Here is a 21498-nt window from a genome sequence, read left to right as displayed (position 1 = left end):
CCTGTCTTGGTTTCTTCCCCTGTCACTCATTCCTGCAATGATTCTAATCTAATCGTGTCTTACATAATGCTCTCCCGGAATAGGGCTCACACCTGACTGCACAGTAAAATCATCTGAAGAGCTTTAAAGCTGATGTCTCAGTCCCAACCCCCAAAGGCTCTGATTTAATTATCCGAGGTGCAGTCAGGTCACCAGGAGTTTTAAAAACCGTGGGAGATTCTACCATACAAGCAAACGAGCAGGGTTGAGAACCACTGTCCTCCTGGGCCGTTGCTACAAGTGACTTCTGAATCACGGGAGTCGATGACTTTTTCTCAGCTGTTTCTACCTTAAGCTGAACTGGCAGAAAATAGTCACCGAAGAGGAGGCGTAATATTTTTCTCACTAAAAATCCCACAAAGTTGGAAAAAGAGAAGAATAAAATCCATGTGCAGAGAAGAGCTGCAGGAATATGTGAGTTAGGATAGCTAAAGTGTGAAAATTTTAAGGGAAACAATACTGTTTGAGAAAGTATGTTAGGAAAATACTAAAGGGAAAAGAGAGAAATCGCTGTATACAAAATTGTCCATAAATCCCTCTCTACGACAGAACAGTTTGAAATGGGTGTATATACTGTGTAAACCCACTTATTAAACGGATTCAGAAAAACTCTCTTAAGATGCTTTAGTGCCTTTGTGTGGGGAGGTGATGTGTGTGTTAAAAGAGAATCTGAGATAGCAGAACTTCCTTCTTTTCTGTGCATTTTCAGAGACAGATGATCATTAAAAAAAAACAAAGGTCAATTTGTACTTTGTGTTCACAAGTAACATAATACTTTGAAAGATCATACTTCAAAAGCAGAAAACAAATTAAGAGGGTGTCTTCGTGTAACTGAAATAACGCTAATATTCTCACAAATAGATAGCCAACACGTACTGAGCACACACCTGTGTGCCGGTATTAAACATGAGTGGCATTATGTTATTATTCCTCATGAACCCTCTGAGAGGAAAGAAGCTTCATTATGCCCATTTTAGAGATGGGGAAACTGAGGTCTAGAGGCAGGTCACTAGTCCAGTTGGCATGTGCCAGAAACAGTATTTGAAAGCAGCTCTGTCCAATTCCAGAGCCTGAGTTCTTAATTGTTATGCTCTTTTCTCCATTATTATGAATCTACCAAAATTAGTTTAAAAAAAGTTTTTAAACCCTCCCACACACCAGACTATATTTTTAAAAAATCTTTATGCAGATTGACAGAGAACATTTTGGGCAATTACAGGATAACAAGAGCAGAAGGCAAAGGCAAGTTTAACGTAAAATGTAAAATCCAGAGCCAGTCACTCTGGGGATTTTCCATAAATGTTTACTGGTGATGATGGACAAATTATAATTTTATACTCTCCTTGATTCATGCTATTTCTGCAACTTTAAAGTCTTCCCATTGTGAATATATTTCCCAGTAGCTCTACTTTCCATTTCCACACAACCACAAGACACTATGCCAAAGGCTTCTCTAACTCAAGGTGACTAAGCAGATCCCAGTTCCTAATGAGTTCATTTTGGTTTAGGACACACACACCACCAGCTGGCTTCCATGGACTTGAAAATGATAGCTTCATAGTAAATAAAGGAGAAATGATGGCAGTATTCTAAATAAGTGCTCACTTTTTTAGCTGCTAAAAAATGTACATATTATATGCTCTATATAGTCTATTCAGTGATGACACAAATTAGAGCATCTCTCCTATTCAGTGAATGCTCCGAGGAGGCAGGTACCATATCTACTTATCATTGCCTCTCTACTGCCCAGCATATGTGGTAGACTCCATGTAAATATCTGCTGAGCTCATTTAACATTTGATATTCACCAAAACACTACAATATACATATTAGATGAGAAAATACATTTGATTTCAGATCATAGTTTTCCTACCAGAAATCTCACATGTAATGTTTATATTTTTTGGGAGTACAGAGAAATGGAAAATCAGGAAAGGAACGTTTTATGTTTTGATTACTACTGAATATTATAGCTCTCAAGAGTATGAGACATTATTTTCCTGCTTCATATTAGTTGAAATACATTAAAGATGCTGATATGTCAGGGTAAAGAATTACTCTTCATTTAAGTGTCCCGTTTTAAAAATTTAGGCAAACTTGGGTTCTCTGAAAGTTTCTGAGGATTCAGTAAGTTAATGAAAAATATAAATATTTTTAGGTTTCAAAAGAACTAAGTATTGGATACAGCCCTTATCAAGCTCCCGCATTAGGACTAGAAGTTTTAACTGCAGCAATCACACAAGAACTAAAAAGGCATCCAAATTGGTAAGGAAGAAGTAAAACTGTCAGTATTTACAGATGACATGATAGAAAACTCTACAAACTCCACCAAAAAAGCTATTAGAATAAATGAATTCAGTAAAGTTGCAACATACAAAATTAATACACAGTAATCTGTTGCATTTTCTAGAAACTAATAACGAAGTAGCAGAAAGAGAAATTAAGAAAACCATTCCCTTTACAATTGTACCAAAAAGAATAAAGTTTCTGGGAATAACCAAGGAGGTGAAATACCTATACTCTGGAAACTGTAAGACACTGATAATAGAAACTGGAGATAACACAAATATATGGAAAGACATACCACGCTCATGGATTGGGAGAATTAACATCGTTAAAATGTCCATACTACTCAAACCAATCTGCAGATTCAACACAACCCTTGTTAAAATACCAACAGCATTTTTCACAGAACTAGAACAAATAATCCTAAAATTTGTATGAAACCGCAAAAGACCTCAAAAAGCCAAAGCAATCCACAAAGCTACAATAATCAAAACAGTATGGTACTGGCAAAAAAAAAAAAAAAACAAAAAAACAAACAGAACAAAACAAAACACAAATACCAGACACATAGGTCAATGGAACAGGATAGAGAGCCCAGAAATAAACTTACACTTATATGGTGAATTAATCTATGACAAAGGAGGCAAGAATATACAATGGGGAAAAGACAGTCTTTTCAATGAATGGTGCAAGGAAACCTGGACAGCTACATACAAAAGAATGAAACTGGACTACTTCCTTAGAGCATACATAAAATAATCTCAAAATGGATTAAAGACCTAAATGTGAAACCTGAAACCATAAAACTCCTACAAGAAAACATAGGTCTAATCCTAGACATCAGCCTTAGCGACATATTTATAGATATGTCTCCTCAGGCAAAGGAGGCAGAAGCAAAAATACAAAGCTTTTACACAGTGAAGGAAACCATCGACAAAACGAAAAAACAGCGTACTGAATGGGAGAAGGTATCTGATAAGGGGTTAATATCCAAAATATATAAAGAGCTAATACAACTCTACCCAAAAACCAAACAATCTGATTAAAAAAGGGACAGAGGACCCAAATAGACATTTTTCCAAAGAAGCCATAGAGATGGCCAACAGACACATGAAAAAATGCTCAACATCACCAATCATCAGGGAAATGCAAATCAAAATCACAGTAAGGTATCACTCACACCTGTCAGAATGACTAAAATAAAAAAGCACAAGAAACAACAAATATTGTCGAGGATGTGGAGAAAAAGGAACCCTTGTGCACTGTTGGTGGGAATGCAAATTGGTGCAGCCGATGTGTAAAACAGTATGGAAGTTCCTCAAAAAATTAAAAATAGAAATACCATATGATGTAGTAATTCCACTAGTGGGTATTTATCCAAAAAATAAATAAATAAAAACACTAATTCAAAAAGATTATATGTACCCCTATGTTTACCACAGCATTATTTACAATAGTCAAGCTATGGAAGCAACCCAAGTGTCCATAGAGAGATGAATGGGTGAAGAAGACATGGGATATATAGACCATGGAATATGAACCATAAAAATGAATAAGATCTTGCCATCTGTGACAACATGGAAGGACCTAGAGGGTATTATGCTAAGTGAGATAACTCAGATACAGAGAAAGACAAATACTATATGATTTCACTTATATGTCAAATCTAAAAATCAAAACAAATGAATAAACAAACAAACAAAAAACCACCAGACTCTTAAATACAGAGAACAAACTTGGTGTTTGCCAGAAGGAGGTGGGTGGGGGGTATGGGTGAAATAGCCGATGGGCATTAACAGGTACAAAGTTGCCATTATAAAATAAATGAATCATGGAGATGCAAAGTACAGCACAGTACTTTGTACTGGGAAAACAGTCACTAACATTTTAATCATAGTGTATGGTGACAGATGGTGACCACACTTATCATGATGAAAAGGAAAAAAAATTACCATGGCCATTCCACAGATGTCCCGTTCAGGTAATCCTCCCTGACAAAAGATACGACTACAGAAACAGGGTTTTCCAGGAAAGGTTATTCAGCAGAATTGGGGGATGGAAAACGGGTGCCTCTCCTCATCCACTGCCGACCTCCCCCACCTGCTGCAGAGTGAGGGTGCCGCTCTGCGTCTCTGAACCCGGGAGCCTTCTCCACCCACTCTCAGCAGCTGCTCTCCAGAGTGACAGCAGGTGCACGTGAAGGGAGAGCCGTCAGCTTCAGACAGACTCTATGGTCTCATTCTTTTTCTGTTAAAATGTCACCACTTTTATAACATGAGCTTGCTTAGATCATAATGGAATCTATCCTGGGGTATATACTGTCACTGGGTATATTTACCAGATTTTTATTAATTTTATACTTTTGGAAGGGGCGTATCACAGGCATAGTGTGGAAATACTTCATTTTTGTGTGATTATCAAAGGTTTAATTTATTCAGTGGCCAAAACTCTCTCTGAGAAGGCTTTTCATTTCAAAAATATGGTCATTGCTGCACATATATACATGTTACAAGACAATATTTGTTTCCATATATTATAAAGCAAGAGGCTGGAAGAAAATAACGTAAGGATGTATTTGTTACAATTCATAGTATGATACTGTAATTAATAAAGCAAAATCACTCTATCACATATGGTAGAAAGAAAGGACTTACTCTTATTAATAATGCTTTTATGAAAGCTGAATTCATGCTTTCTCTATTAAAAAAACCCACATGTTCACTTTGGTAGGAGTCAGATTTCATTTTGCTCATATTTAGTACATTTTAAACTTAGCAGTATATACATTTAGCAACATTTGCACAATGTTTCCTATTTCATTAAATATTTATAAGCAAATATAACATGTGGCTGATAATCCAACTCCAAAAAAGAACTGATCCTACAACTCTATTAATATTTTAAAGGAGCTACGTGGAAGGTCACGTTGATTGAAGACTAGAATTATATAGCTTAATCATAGCAAAAACCAGTTTCTTTTAAATGATCATTTTCCATATTATCTCAGCAGATTTACAAACATAAAGAAAAATGCCAACTATTGTCCTAAACAAAATTAAGCATTATAAATTATCTTGTGGGAAACCGACAATTCCTATACCTAAATAAACACACTTCCATGTCTGGAGATAGTATACACATGGCTTCACTTATGCAATGCAATCAGACATCTTCGAGATTCCTCACACATCTAGAGGCATCTCCTAAGCCATAAATAAGGGAAAAGCTGGCTTGAATCAAGACATTTGTTCCGTATTATGATGGCAGAGAAGTGATGAGTAATTCAAGAGAGATCATGATGATACATAGGGACACGGATACATGATGATACTATTGAATGTTTTCTGTATGCTGTAGGCCATTCTAAAAGCCTAACATCATTAACTCATGCAAACCTCACAACAGTGCAGTGAGATGGGTACCACTGATGGAAATACTGAAGACAGATAAGAGATTTGTGCAAGACCACACTCTTGGTAAGGTGTCAGCTGGTATGTTGATTCCTACTGGTTTTCTTTAAAAGCAAGGTCTGAGAAAGAAAAGAAAAACACAAGCTGTGACACAGAATTCTTTTCCACATCAAAAATTCCACAAGCATAACTCTTCCCATAAGGACAGGGCAAAAGCAAAAGACTTCTCTAGTTAGCATGGTCCTACTATCATCTGCCTTTGGATGCCCCAGGGAGACCATTATCACACACACACACACACACACACACACACACACACGTTATAATGTACACACAGATCCTGTGACAGCAATGATCATAGTACATGTCTGTGTATTAGACTGTTAGCTTTCTGAGGGCAAGGGCCTAAGTTTTTATCTGATTACCCTCATGTCTTGCACATTTGAGTGACTACATGATTACATTTCTTGTCTGGTGTCAGAAGGCCCAGCCTGCTCTCAATAGGGAAAAACTTCAGTGGGGAGAAGTAGGGGGTAATAGGGTTTGGGACTATTGCCTAAACACCCAGCACTGTTGGGATTTTCCTGCCACTTCTGGGGAGCACAGTATGTGTCCGGGTGCGAGGAGCTGAGGACAAGTCACAGGAAGAACAGAACACTGGCATATTGAGGACTCAGGGGAGAAAGCATCTCAAAGCAAGCCCTAGAGCTGCTGGAGGGAATTAGAGGGAGAGACAGCCAGAATCTTAGTCTGTTCAACAGAAGGGAAACAGGCTGAGAAGCCCTGGTCTATGCAATGGGTTCATGCTTTTAAAATGACTATATCCTGGGCCCACTGTGAAGAAGAAGAGAGATGGTGGTCTCCCTCAGGTCCCCAGACCAGTGTAACCCACTGACAAAAAGGGGAAGCGGACTGTGGTAATTGCCCTGAAAAATGCCCTGTCCTAATTTCCAGACACCGGGAACACATGACCTTACACAGCAAAAAACACTTTACACTGATTAGGATGAAGGATGGTGAGATGAGAACAGTACCCTGGATTTTTCAGGGAGGGCTAGTCTATTTACCTGAATCCTGAAAATTGGAGAACTTTCCCAGCTGCAGTCAGAGAGAATGCGTTAAGACTACAGGAGGAGACAGAAAGAAGCACCATGGCTGGCTTTGAAGATGGAGCGAGTGCCATGAGCCAAGGAAGAAACCAGCCTCTGGAGGCTGGAAAAGGCCAGGATGATCCCCTAGAGACCCCTCCAGAAAGGAACACAGCCCTGCCAACATCTTGATTTCAGCCCAGTGAGACATGTGTCAAATCCAGATCTACAGAGCTATGAAATCATAAATTTATGTTGTTTTAAGCCACTGAGTTTGTTGTGGCAGCAATAGAAAACTAATACAGGGGTCTTCAAATTCACAGTCAAGTCTGCCCCCCCCGGGGGGGGGGGACAGCAGTAACTGCAGAGGCCCCACGTCTGTGTTAGAAGCCCAGGCAGAGAGGAAGGCCACATCTGACCCCGACTGCTCAATGAAGCCTGAGAGGAATTGGAAGGAAAACTTTCTAAAGAATGAGAGCAAGCCCAGAGAGAGTACCTAATGTAAAAGGCTGATAGCATAAATCTTTTTCATCCTCGGAGAAATGCTGCTCTGATTCTAAACCCCACCCCGAGATCCCCTCCTGGGAAGTCTGATTGGAGCCAACTCAGAACGTCTCAAAACAAACAGAGTGAGAACCACACTGTTCAGTGCTCCTAAATGGTTTCTGCCCTCCATCGCGATCCAAGGTCAGGGCAGTCTGGGGAAGACGACGAGGCGGTCCACAGAGCATTCTCTAACAAAACCCATGCCAGGCTGCAGGCAGACAATAGCCAGCCACTGAGAGATCAAAACAAGTAAGCCCACTTTCCTCGCATTTTTGCCAGTACTTCTAGGCAAAGAAAGCAAAAATCACAAGACAAATGTTAGCGGTACGAAGCATTTTAAGAACTCTTTGTGGGAAGTATCTTGATTTCACAATTTTCTCCATTAATTAAGAGTGAAGTTACACTGAATGAAGAATGGGCATCACAAACACACTTGTTTATGTTGTTACCCATCATATGATCATATAATAGGAACCTAGCAGTTGCTGGGAAGTTCTGATGGAAAGAAGCATGTTTTTATCCTTGTAAAGAATTAGAATAACGACCATGTAATATGGAAAAACCATGGATGCAAAATGAAAAAAAAAAAAAAAACAGCCAGTTTGTGTTTGAGTTGCACTGAATATTATGCCATATAATGAATGATACAGAACTAGAATTATTCTCATATACAAATTAAATCATTATGATTCAAGGGAAATCTAAGGTAATCAAGTATAACTTAAGTTCTTAAGATGATCGGACAGTCAATTAAAAAATAGTTCACTGAGGTTTACAAATGTTTTAACATCTGTTTTCGGATTTAACTGTCAAACTAAATTATCCAAAATTCAAGACTGTATTACCTAACGAAGTCTACCAGTTGTTTTTACTGTTTCAGAATCTTGAAATTACAGAATATGAATGAAACCTTAGAAGTCACTCCAGTCCAACAACCTGCCTGATGGGAATGATATCTCTAACAGATATTTTTACTTTTTAAAAGGCTCCGATTGATAAAGCATTTTTTCCTTATAGAATCTTCTACAGACCAGTTTATGCCCCAACTTATGTGGCAAACAAAAAAGAAAAAGAATGAAGTAGACATTTATTCTGTGCCTACTATGGGTCAGGTATTGTGGTAGGTGCTTTACATAGTTTCAGAGAATTTACTCTTCACGTCATCCCAGTGAAATAGTATGAGCTACATTTTATAGCTGAAATAAACAATAGGTTAAAATACAGGATACGACTACTTCCTCTCTAAAATAACTAAAATTCAATGTTATACAACAGGTAAATATCTCAAGGAAAAATATCTTAATAAAATGGAGGTGGCTATAGAAAGTGTGTAAGTAGGTAAATGCATTCTTGGTATTCAAATTTGCCACCAATAATCTATATTTTTAATAGTAAACCAGAAATACCAATAGGTTTATAATAAGGAAATATTTTAACAGAAAAATATTAAAATATTAGCTAACAAAGGTCAATTTGGACACTTAGATCATGTTCCATATTAAAACACAATATGCCTGAAAGTGGACACAAATAATTTATAAATTTTCTAAAATGTCTATATACTTTGTACTTTTGTTACCCTTTCTGTGTGACACTGATATTTTTCACTAGAAGGTATTTCTGTAGACACTAATGGACACATCTGGAGACTTTTTAAGTTTTAATTTACTCTACAGAAATTGTGAAAGAGACGCATACTCTTTCATGGGGGATGCGTCTGAAAAAAAGGGACAGAAAATCATTAGCACTGGGAAGCACAGAACACTGACAGAGAGGGAACAGAGACATTTAATACTGGATATGGTCCAATTTCAGATTAGGGAAAAAATAATACCAACCATGTACTGCTTTCCTCTTACGCATCTGGCAATGTACTAGGCACTCTGCATACAGGATGGCGGCCCGTCACTGCACGCTGGATTGCTCGGCTCCGCTTCTCAGATAAGGAAATTAAGATTTATAAAGGAAAACAACTTTCCCAAGAAAACCTAACTATTGTGTAACAGGTTCTAAGCCCAGTCTATTTAATTAAAGCCTTTTTCTCCTCTTGGAAAAGAAACGCTGGTGGTGAAGAGCAGTTGAAGGACTGAGGAGCAAACCTCAGAACAAGCTGCTAGTTATGTAACTGCAATGACAGGAGAGGCTTGAGAACCCAAGTGCTGCTTACGGGTGGGGAAGAAATTTCATGAACAGGTTTCAGATGGGCTGGCGCTTGGCCTAATGAGCAAGGTTTCTGACCTGACCTTCACCTCCTCAGTCTCACAGTGCACACCAATCAGAAATGGGCTGTGGGGGCACCTGGGTGGCATAGCGGTTAAGCGTCTGCCTTTGGCTCAGGGCGTGATCCCAGCGTTATGGGATCGAGCCCCGCATCGGGCTCCTCCGCTGGAAGCCTGCTTCTTCCTTTCCCACTCCCCCTGCTTGTGTTCCCTCTCTTGCTGGCTGTCTCTACCTCTGTCGAATAAATAAATAAATAAATTCTTGAAAGAGAAAGAAAAGAAAAGAAAAGAAAAGAAAAGAAAGAAAGAAAGAAAGAAAGAAAGAAAGAAAGAAAGAAAGAAAGAAATGGGCTGTGGTTTCCTCATACCGGCCACTTGCTCTTGGTTAGCAGGTGGGCTTGGAGCCAGTCTCCAGGAGAATCTCCGGGAGGAAGCTGGGGTCAGGATAAAGGCAAAGGGAGTGCTCACACCCGGTATCAACCCACAGCTGTCTGACTCTACGGGAAAATGCAAAGCTATACTTCCATGTGAGAGCATGCGGTGTCATCGCTGGCTTTGTTTCCATAAGGTTCTGTATCATTTTCCCTTAAGGAAACTAAATTCTTCATCTGTGTCTGATGGTGTCTTTCTATCAACACACATCCCGGTGCCACGAAGGTTACTAAATACCTCCTTCCTGTGAATGGGATTCCAGTCATATCAGCCCCGGCTTATCTGCTTGTGTGCCCAGGACACCTTCACTCATTCTTCAAATCTCAGAGAAAACGCTACATTCTTCAGGACTCTTGTGGACTGATGTCCTTAAGTTCATTCAGGCTCCTTTTCTCTACGTTTAGATTGTACTGTGTAAGTACTGCCATTGTACTCACGTCTCAGTAATCATGACGTTCATTCACCAATGTCTCTCTCCACTAAACCCCTATCTCTGGTCTGATAGTTCCTCTTTAAACCCAGCCTCCAGGAGGTACTCAGTATTCATTTGTTAAGTAAACCTGCTATTCTTTTTGTTGTCTTTATCATTTCAGAAACATACCCTTTGAATGCCAGCGTGTGAACACTGAATTAAACCCAATGCAAGGTGTTGTCAAAAGATGGCACATTGATTAAAGCATTTTGAGAAAAAGAATAACAATGTAAAGAAATAAAAACAGTAACAGCTACTACTTCCTGAGTACTGGGTACCCGATAATGTACAACAGTTTCACATGTGGGCATCCATTTAATCTTCACAATAACACTTGCAAAAAGAATCTTCCCTCATTTTCCAGAGGAGGATGTTGAAGCAGTGGGGGCTCAGCCGACCATCGGCTCATAGAGCAAATTAAGGGGTGGGGCTGCTCTGTGAACCCAGGCAGTCCAGCCCTGCACTCATAGTTCTGAAATACTGTCCGCCAAAACCTATAGATTCCTTTCCATTTAATCCTTGAAGGCAGTTCTGTAAGACAGAAGAATCATGTTAGGAGCATAAGTCAAGTTGCATCGACTTGATCCGGTTCCCTCGCTCCGCAGGTGAGTGACAGGGCAGGTGCCGTGAATCTGATGAGGAACCGCCTCGTGAGGCACATCCCGATGCCAACATTACCCACACGCGCACTGCTCCCTCTGCGAAGCCTGAAGCAGAAATTACCCCTCATCTCGTTCTTCCTGTTTGGAGTACGTAGGGCTCTTACTCTCTAACATTTTAGCACCGACTAATGATGCTTTCAAGGAAAAAGCCTGTTTGGATTTTGTTTGAAGTTGGACTGAATCTATAGATTAAACCATGACTCGCTCACCACTGTAATCAATCTCCTGATCTATAAACACAGTCTTTTAAAAAATTCATTTAAAAATTGTCTTTTCACTGATTTCGTAAGTTTTATAATTTTCCCGTAAAGATCTCAAAGAATTTTTTAAAGATTGTCACATATCTGTAATTGCTACCATAGATACTGATTTTTTAAAAAAATTGTATTTTCAGTTTGAATTTGAGGTTCATCGATAGCAACACTGTTAAATTCTCCAATTAGTTCTAATAAGCAATATGAGTTAAGCTGGATTTTCTATGTAGAAAATCATATTTGCCATCAATAAATGACACTTCTTTCTTCTTTTTTCCTGTTCTTACAAACTTCCCATTATTATTCTTGTCTTCCTGTGCTAGCTAGGACAGCTAGTACAACAATAAATATAATTAGTTACAGTGGGTATGCTGGCTTCTGATTTCAAAAGTAATGCTTCCAACATTTACCATTAAATATGATGGTTGTTGTAGGTTTTTGGTGGATAACCTTTACCAAGTAAAGGAAATTACTAATTTACTAAGAATTTTTTCCTTCTTTTAATTAAAAGCAGGTGCTGAAAATTACTGAATATTCTTTCTGCATTCATTGAGATGACTTTGTAGATTTTCCTTCTTTTAGTCAGCTAATATAATGAATTATATTAATAGACTGTCCAAAGCTAAATCAATCTGCCATTGCTGGAATAACTTCAACTTGGTCTTCAATATGTCTGCATTGAGTTTGCTATAAGAACTTTGCATCTAAGCGTATGAATCAGATTGGTCTTCAGTTTTCTCCTCTTGTATTGCCCTTGCTTGGTTTCGAAGTTATACTAACTTCGTCAAATTAGATGGGCCAGGTTCTTTCTTCTACTCTCTAGAAGAGTTTCTAGTCTGGAAGTATATAAAACACTGACCTCTGATAGAACTTATCAATACAATCAATTGGGCCTGCTGTCTTTAAGGGAAAATAAGCTACTGGCTCAATTTCTTTCATACTACGGGAAGATGTGACTTATTTTTCTGCTTGGGTCAATTTTGGTTCATTTTTATTTTTCTAGGAAAGTCAGAACTACACAATTAACTGAAATTTACAAAATTAAATTCAGAAGTTTGGAGGAATCATTAGAGGGGAAAAAAAAAACAACCACACAACATTTTTTTACTTGTTCTCTAGCAAGCCCACTAAATCAGATCCAGAAATCCAAAATCCAAAATCCAAAATGCAGCAATGATAAAAGATATCAACTGATCTGCACCCCACCAAAGATAACAATGACAATCCAGAACTGCCAAAAGCCCCTTATGAGAACCAATGAAAATACCACAGCACCGCCAACACGTCCACTTTCTTATATTCTTTCGACATTTTTACAAGTGAATTCAGAGTATTTAATCTCATCAGGATGGTAACTACTTCTGAATTAATCAGTTACTATTACCATAGCCTTCCTTATCTCCGGCAAATTATAGACTCTTTTCTAAACTTTATTTCCTTCCAACATTCCTTTGTGTTCATATAAAACAATCTTTAGGGCACCTGGGTGGCTCAGTTGGTTAAGCAACTACCTTCAGCTCAGGTCATGATCCTGGAGTCCTGGGATCGAGTCCTGCATCAGGCTCTCTGCTCAGCAGGGTGTCTGCTTCTCCCTCTGACCCACCCCCTCTCTCATGCTCTCTCTCTCTCTCTCTCAAATAAATAAAATAAAATAAAATAAAATAAAATAAAATAAAACTTTGGTTCCATTTTTTTACTTTTTCCCCATTAAATTAGTATCCCAACTTCAGGAAGTTATTGATCAAATTGCATAAAACTATGATGCTGAGTCATACCTCACTCTTAACTGGTATTGGGCATTAGATTTTCATCTGTCAATCAGAAATAAGATTATAGGGGCGCCTGGGTGGCACAGCGGTTAAGTGTCTGCCTTCGGCTCAGGGCGTGATCTCAGTGTTCTGGGATTGAGCCCCACATCAGGCTCTTCTGCTATGAGCCTGCTTCTTCCTCTCCCACTCCCCCTGCTTGTGTTCCCTCTCTCGCTGGCTGTCTCTCTGTCGAATAAATAAATAAAATCTTAAAAAAAAAAAGAAATAAGATTATAAATCTTATTAGAACTGTGTGTCTGACCTGCTTCAGCAATATGTCATTTCTTCCTTCAAATTTCCGAAAACAGAGCTGGGGTACAGCGAATAGACCTAAGGAATTTCAGAGTGAAAAACTTACATGGCATCACTTCATGACATCTCCAATTAACTTCCTCTCCCTCTAAAGCTTCCCAGTAGAGAACTGGGCTCTTACCTTAGAAGAAATGTTGAGAATCTTAGAAGAAAAAAATTACCGCTTGCTGTAATTTCTAAAACACCATTAGGGATTTGGAAATATAAAATTTGTATTTTCTAAAAGCCTTCTAAAAAGTACCCAAGTGAACATTTTCAGACAACAGTAACTGTCTTTGAAAGAAGTGACATCTGTTCATCTTTAAGACCAAGAAATTGAATCAGTAGTCACACTGTGCTCCCAAGCTTCTACCAAGCAACTCAATAAATTCCACAACTGAAGGGGACTGCAACGTCAGCTAAGAAGCACCCCACAACGATACTTCAGTGGCTTATAAAACAATTATTTTTTAAAGACATAAGGAAGAAACAGGAAATGTTTAGAAGGCCATAAGTGAGGAAAGCATTGCTTAAAAAGGAAAAAAAAAAAAAAGAGGAAAGCACTGTTCTGTTTTGTTTTTTAAAGGGGGGGGGTCTTTAGTTGGTAGGAACAAGGAAGAATCATAAAGAAAATGTGACAGAGTCTCAAAAGAATTCACAGATGGTGTTACACTGCATCCAATTTTCCTTGAGCTACGAAGAGGTCGTGAACAATTTTCTCACTCTGACATTTCAGAGGGTCCTGCAGGCTCCATCATCACGGTGCAGGTTGAAAACAGGGCTAGCTGAGTTCCCTAGAATATCAGAGTAAGCAAACAAGCTAACTAAGAACCATTGTTTCTACGCTTTCTTTTCCCCACTGAAATAAACACAACTAACAGGAAATATAAAGATGGTACAATAACAAGCTTAGGAAAACAGGAAGTTAAAAATAAAGCTGAGGGAGGGGCGCCCGGGTGGCTCAGTCAGTTAAGCATCTGCCTTCGGCTAGGTCATGATCCCAGGGTCCTGGGGTCCAGCCCTGGAGTCTGCTTCTCCCACTCTCTCTGTCAAATAAATAAATAAATAAAATCTTTAAAAAAAAAAAAAAAAGCTGAGAGAAAAAAAGATGGGAAGTAAGTTTACTGCCTTCTCCCATGCCTCGAGACAAACTTGCAGCTTGAGGATGGAACAGCTCCTCTCCTGAGGACTCGAGTTATAAGCTCTGCCCAACCAGCCAACAATATCCAGTTTCTAGGCCTGCAAATTACCACCCCCAAAATACCACAGTGCCCCAAATAAAGTGAGATACAATTTCCCTAAGGGTTTCATGAATACTTGAAATCGATTCACAATTCATTCAAATGAAATAATCACTAGTAAAACTAAAAACTAGGCACGTAATGATCCATAGTGACTAAAAACAACCTGGCACAGAATAATAGGTGTGCTTCCTTGATTGATGCTGTTTTTTTAACTGAGTACTTTTAACCGAATCAACTAGGTAATAAAAATTTAAAACCTAGGGGCGCCTGGGTGGCACAGGGGTTAAGCGTCTGCCTTCAGCTCAGGGCGTGATCCCGGCGTTCTGGGATCGAGCCCCACATTAGGCTCCTCCGCTATGAGCCTGCTTCTTCCTCTCCCACTCCCCCTGCTTGTGTTCCCTCTCTCGCTGGCTGTCTCTATCTCTGTCGAATAAATAAACAAAATCTTAAAAAAAAAAAAAAATTTAAAACCTATATTCTTTCCCCAAGTATCTTTATTATCACAATGAATCTTATCTGTTTATAACTTTTTGTTCATGTTTGTTGATAATGTGAAATTTTCTAAAAAGATGTGTGCAATTAATTCATTATATATTTCATTTCCTTTATTTTACATACACACACACACACACACACACACACACACACATATATATATATATATTTTTTTTTTTTTCCTAAGAGAGAGAGTGAGTACAAGTGGGGTAGGGGAGCAGAGAGAGAGGGAGATAGAATCCCCAGTGTACAAAGCAGGCTCCAAACTCAGCACGGAGCTCCATTCAAGGCTTGATCCCATGACCCTGAGATCACGACCTGAGCTGAAATCAAGAGTCAGACACTCAACCAACTGAGCCACCCAGGTGCCCCATCACTTCTTTTATATTTAATGTTGATTTTTAAACTGTTAGTTCATCATTCTTCTAGAGCATAGTAAAAGTAAAGTTTTAAAGGATATTAAAATTATAGAAAAGATTCCTTGAATTACATTTCTATTTCTTAGGCGAGGATCTGGTTGTCTTACAAAATATACTTATCAACCAATACTGGGAAACAACATTACAAGTTGAACATCAAATTAAAGATCAAACCCTTCCCACTCAGAACTCACAAACCACAGACATACCATCTAACAATTAGTTACTGTCTTTGAAGAATCATAAAGTAAGTCAGAAATGTTGCTTGCCAAATTCTTCCTGTCGTTAATGTGGAAGTTTATTGGTATTTGAAAACTTAGATTATCTACAGCCTTTTAAAATTATACAGATTGAAATCTTATAGTTACTGGAGAAAAAAAAATAACATCACAAATATGATGTTACAAATAATGACTACTTATATTAAAAAAACTGGCCAAAATTTATGATAATATCAACTGTTGTACAATTTCATAATTTTATAATGCTTACAAAGTTATCTTGCTGCTTAAAATACAAAGGATTATTCAACTAGGGATTATATGTGGCATTTGTTTTTATATCAGTAAAAGTATATTAAGACAGACAGAAGAGTCATCCTAAAACTAATTCCAGTGGTCCGAATCCTTCATAAGCACGCTTACACATATTTAATACAAGTATTTTTCAACTTTTACCGGGGATACAGTATTTGTTTTTCTGCCGTTCATATTTTAGGGAAATTCAGCAGTCTAGAGTCAGATGACCAAGGTCTAAACGTGCTACCTACTAGCTGTGTGATCTTGACCAAGTTGCTAAGCTTCTTTGAGTCTCAGGTCTTTAGTATCTTTATTTTATTTTATTTTATTTTTTTTGGTTACAGTTTTGTATTAACAATATTATAAATGAAATAATCCAGCTAAAAAGCTTAGAATGGTATCTAGCATAATAAATGCTGGCTGCATAGCCTTTACTGTATTTTAACTTTTCCTTAATTACTTAGTTCCAACATTTTTTTAATTTATTTTTTATTACTATTTTTTTTTTAGCTCCAACATTTTTTAAAACTTAAAATTTTTTTTAAAAAGATTTTTTAAAAATTACTAAAAACCTGGAAGAGTTTTGGAACACTCCTTTTAGGACAGGCTGTTCCTATTCATATTCTCTTGGAGACCCACCTAAGTGGAACTTTTAGTTGTGTAACAAAGCAAAGACAAAAACAGAGACACAGCTCTAAGGAGCTAAAACGTCTGCATGATAATGAAAAAAAAAATTGGTCTATAGCGCCGTTCGTGAACCTGTACAATTTCCTACACCCAAGAAAAGAAAGAAATGGGTGATGAACACCAGGCCGACTTGTTGACAAAGACAGTAACACCAAAGCCAATTAACATAATCAGTTGCGAAGAGAAATATGTACGCAACACGAACAAAAGAAGATGAACAAAATCACAGAATAAGAGACTGTCCTTCCCGAGGAGGGATGTGGAAGTTCGAAGTGGAAGTTCGAAGTAGAAGTTCGAAGAGTTTCCATTTCCATTAAATACGGGAGGAGGAGGGGGAGGGGAAACAGCACTCTTACTGTTCTCATTTCACTGGGGACTTGCTTTCTGAAAAAGATCTTGGCACGGGCGAGTAGACTCAGTACTTCTCTTAACTTGCTTCAGGCCTGCAATCCCTTGCGGGTTCTTATGCAGATGCCCGTGTCTGCCCCATGGGTAGGTTTGTGCGGGCACACTCAGGAGCGAGCAAGCAAGTGCACGGGGGATCAAGAGAAACCAGAGCAGAAGTGGGAAGTTGGGGTGGACATTCTCTTAAGAGTCTCTTTTCTTTATGAGTCCATGGGTTCTGCCCTAATTTTTAGTCTCCTTTCTCTATCATCTATTTTGGCCAGACTTATTTATTCAGTTACAACTCAGAAGTGGATGCAGCTAGTTTTGAAGTCTTTTCCCCGTCTAGTCGGCTACATTTACCACTGTACACGATCTCCACGCTAGGGGATCTAGACGCGGGATTACGTAAATCTCACTAACTGAAGCCAGAAGATACAACAGGGTTATTCTTTGAGTTCAGGTAATATCATGTGAAGACTTTTCCTTGTCTGAATTTTTTTTAATTTCCTAATTTTAATAAAATAAGGTCCTATCTACATTTCTTGCCATGCACACTGGAAATTTTGCCTTTCTTTTTTTTAAAGCATCGTTATCCCATTTAAGCGAGCACTGGTGTTTGTGCATCTCAAACCCAGGCAGAGCTGCCACGCCACTGATCTGAGTTTCCTAACGAATGCTGCTCTGCGCTGTCGGTTCGCATTGCAATGTTTGTTTCGCAGCGGAGCTCCTATTTCACTGGTCCCCCAGAATTTTGTTTTAGCACAATTTCATATAGTATTTTCCCTTGAACAACGTAACTGAAGAAAATAACAAATCCAAAATACAGTTTAGAGCTAAACAAAAATAAAAGCTCAATGAGCGATAGAACTGGTTGCTTTCAAAGTCTGACTCGTCAGAAAATTCAAATTCCCCTGGTATACAATGACCGATAACAAACCCTGTGCTAGCTGTATTAGCGAATGCTCGATCACCTACTTGACAACACATGGTTTTGCCGGAAAAGTCAGCATTTCAAGCAACCAGCACGGTTGTTCATGCTGATTATATCATGATTATAGAACTCAACATTGTGCAAAATAAAAAGGTGTATTTAAGCTTTTGGCACTCACAAGAGATCATTCACAAAACTTGTACAAAAAATCTAGGATCAAAAATAGAAAAGAAAAGAAAAATCTAGGATCTTTTCTCAAAAATACTTTAGTATAACAGTTTTAGTTATATATTTAATATGAAATATATTGCAGTACATGCAAAGAGATACTTTACTCCTAGAGTTTTAACATGAGCTTCATCTATATATTTTTGAGATGAATCACCACGATTAATTCATCTCCTAATGTAAACATTTAAGTATTGTAAGCTGAATCAGACTATAAAGGAATCCCTACAAAAATGTATTCTATTTTACCTTTCATTATTTGTAAATATACCTGAAAATATTTTGCATTCTCCAAACAGAAACAATCTTTTCTATACATTCTACTTGCCAGAAAAAATAGCGAAATAGCCATTATATTAAAAAGCCTCCTTTTCCTAGACACACACACACACACACACACACACACACACACAGAAAGGGAGAGAGGAAGAGAGGAACGCAAAGGCCATTTTTTAGGGTGGGATTCCTAAAAGAAAACAAAACAAAATCTATTTTTCCAAGTGTTATTATTCCTCCTTTGTAAGAATTAATGTTTAATTGCTGAAATGTTGTTCGCGTCCATGCAGGCGGGGCGGGTGGGGGGGCACTTTCATCTTCATGGCTAAACAAAAGTTTTCTTAATATTCGACTTCTTTCGTAACAACCTTCTGCTTAATTTAAATGGATTTCATTTACATATAGAAAAAATGGGTTTTGAGAATACAAAACAAAAAAATAATCACATTTTGGATTAAATAAGAGGAAACAACATGGTCATCAGACAGCTCTGAGTGACACCCCACACAGAGGGGATCCCGTTCCACATGCTCAGTGGGTTTTCTACTTGGTTTGCCGGGATTCATTACTGCCGTGTTCACGACACACACAGTCCAGAGAGCAGATGGAGCCTGGAGACAGATGCCGTTCAGTTTCTAGTTCCTTTATTTGCCTGCTATCCAGCCACAGGCAAATTAATTACCCTCCCTGAGCCTCAGTTTCCTAATCTGTAAAAATGAGCATAACAGACACTTCATTAAGATAGTGAGGGAGGAAATAAAACGTGTGAAGTTCCAGCTAAGTACTCAGCACACAGTAGGGGCTGGAGAGCTACCCCGCCTTCCCCACCCCTTCCGCATGTCCCATCCCATCCTTGCCCTTTAACCATTTTTAGAGAATCTGGACCAAGGAAGGTCCAGCACATACAGTTATTCCTAATATTCCCTTACCTCATATTGATGTTTGTTGGGTCTGTAATGATATTCCCACTTTCATTCCACTTATTGGTCATGTATGTTTTCTCTCTCCTTTCATTGATCAGTCTTGCTGGTGGGTTATTAATTCATCTTTCCTAAGAACCAATGTTTTTCGGCTTTGTCAAGTTCTCTGCAGTATCTTTTCTTTTTATTGTTTCTGTTATTATCTTGATTTTTTTACTTTCTTCTACTTACTACAGGTATATTTTGCTTTGCTTTCTCTACCTTAAGGTAGAAGCTTTAAACCTTGTTTTACAGGGTTTTTTTTTTCCTTTTGAAGACGAACATTTGCAGTTTGCATATTCCTCTAAGTATTAAACTTCTCTACACATATTTTGTAGTATTAAACTTCTCTACACATATTTTGTATCAATTCATCAGATTTTATAAATTCCTTTGTTATATTTCTTCTTTGACCTGCTATTATTAGAATTTTACTTTTAATTTCCAAACATTTGAGTATTTTCTAGGTATCTTATTAATATCTCATTTAATTCCATTGTGGTTAGACAACACACTACGGAAGATTTCAAACGTTTGAATCTTATTAAAACTTGCTTATGGTATAAAAACATATGGTCTATTTTGGCCCATATTCTCTGTGCACTTGAAAAGAATGTGTGTTCTGCAGTTGTTCGTTATAGATCTGAGTTACCATCTGGTGTTGTTTCCTCTCAGCATGAAGAATGTCCTTTAGTATTTCCTGTAACACAGGTCTAATGGCAGTGAATTCTCTCATTTTTGCTCATCTGAAAAATTATATATTTTTCCCTCCATTTTTGAAGGCTAGTTTGCCTGAATGTAGATTTCTGGGTTGTTAGGTTTTTTTTTTACCTTCAGCCTTATAAAGGTGTCACTCCATTGCCTTCTGACTTGTGTTGTTCCTAATGAGAAGTAAGACAACTTTGGGGTGCTGTTCCCTATACGTAATGTTTCATTTTTCACCCCCTCTGGCTACTATCTTTGTCTATAGATTCTACCTTTGAATTTCCTATGTTTCTCCTCCCCTTCTGAGACTTCGATTACATTACCTTTGCAACAATATTAAGAGTGCAATTGAGAACCACTCTCATCATTATTTAGTTAAATTAGAAAGAGATAAATAAAAGCCTATTGGATCAATCTAAAAAAAAAGAAAAAGAAAAGCCTAAACTGAATTTTTCTTAAATAAATAATGAGTTAGTGATTAAAATTACAGGAAAATTGAAAACCCATGCTACTAAATGTAACATTTATCTATGAAACTAAAAGAATTTTTCATAGTTACTTTCACAATTACTTAAACTGGCATTAACTATATAAGTTGTGTTATTCAAATTATGGCATTATGAAAAAGATGAAAAATAACACCACACCCTAAGAAACTTTAAGTTACTTGTCCGGGGCATGTTTGCATTATCTGGATCAAATTTTCTATTTTTGTCTGATCTGTAAGATATTCTGAAGCTATCAGCAGAAGTATGTGTTTCTAGCCTTATGTCAAATTTTTTTTTAAACCACGATTATATTCATTCAAGGAGCAAGATGATCCCTGAGGCTACACAAGAATGAAGAAGGCAGAAAGAATTAGAAAATAAGATTAAGCAGTAGAGCTACTCAGGCTATAGTAAGGAGTTAGGATTTCATGGTGAAGATGGGTGGGGGTGGGGGGAACTCCACTGGGACAAGGAAATACATGATTTAATTTGCACTTTCAAAAGGCTATTCCAGCTACTCTGAAGGAAAAACTTGCGAGACACTGATAGTTCAGGGAAGAAAGATGCTGGCTTTGATTTAGGTAGTAAAAGTGCTAAATGGTCAGATTAGAGATATATTTCTAGAGCAGTGCACCTCCTGGTGGACTGAATGCA

The 21498-nt window shown here is 37.9% G+C and overlaps 1 protein-coding gene across 15 annotated transcripts in view; it reads right to left on the bottom strand.

Annotated features, from left to right (window-relative positions):
• Positions 1-21498, bottom strand: part of BCKDHB (branched chain keto acid dehydrogenase E1 subunit beta) — a 211416-nt gene that overhangs the window by 22395 nt on the left and 167523 nt on the right. For 3 of the 15 annotated variants that reach the window (XM_008684868.2, XM_008684869.2, XM_008684870.2), the window contains exon 10: positions 9208-9302. The exons of 10 other annotated variants lie outside the window; for them this stretch is intronic. In XM_008684868.2, coding sequence (XP_008683090.1) covers positions 9225-9302 — 78 coding nt within the window. In that variant the 3' untranslated portion in view covers positions 9208-9224. Of the gene's footprint in view, positions 1-4850; positions 5855-9207; positions 9303-9956; positions 11024-21498 lie in introns of those variants that run through there. 2 more of the 15 variants (XM_008684871.2, XR_566843.2) reach the window with 2 other exon arrangements.

Source organism: Ursus maritimus, unplaced genomic scaffold, assembly GCF_017311325.1.
Source record: "Ursus maritimus isolate PB19 unplaced genomic scaffold, ASM1731132v1 scaffold_29, whole genome shotgun sequence".
In the NCBI taxonomy this organism is placed as follows: domain Eukaryota; kingdom Metazoa; phylum Chordata; class Mammalia; order Carnivora; family Ursidae; genus Ursus; species Ursus maritimus.
The sequence above is the reverse complement of the archived record's forward strand: the minus strand, read 5'-3'. Positions and strand labels throughout refer to the sequence as shown.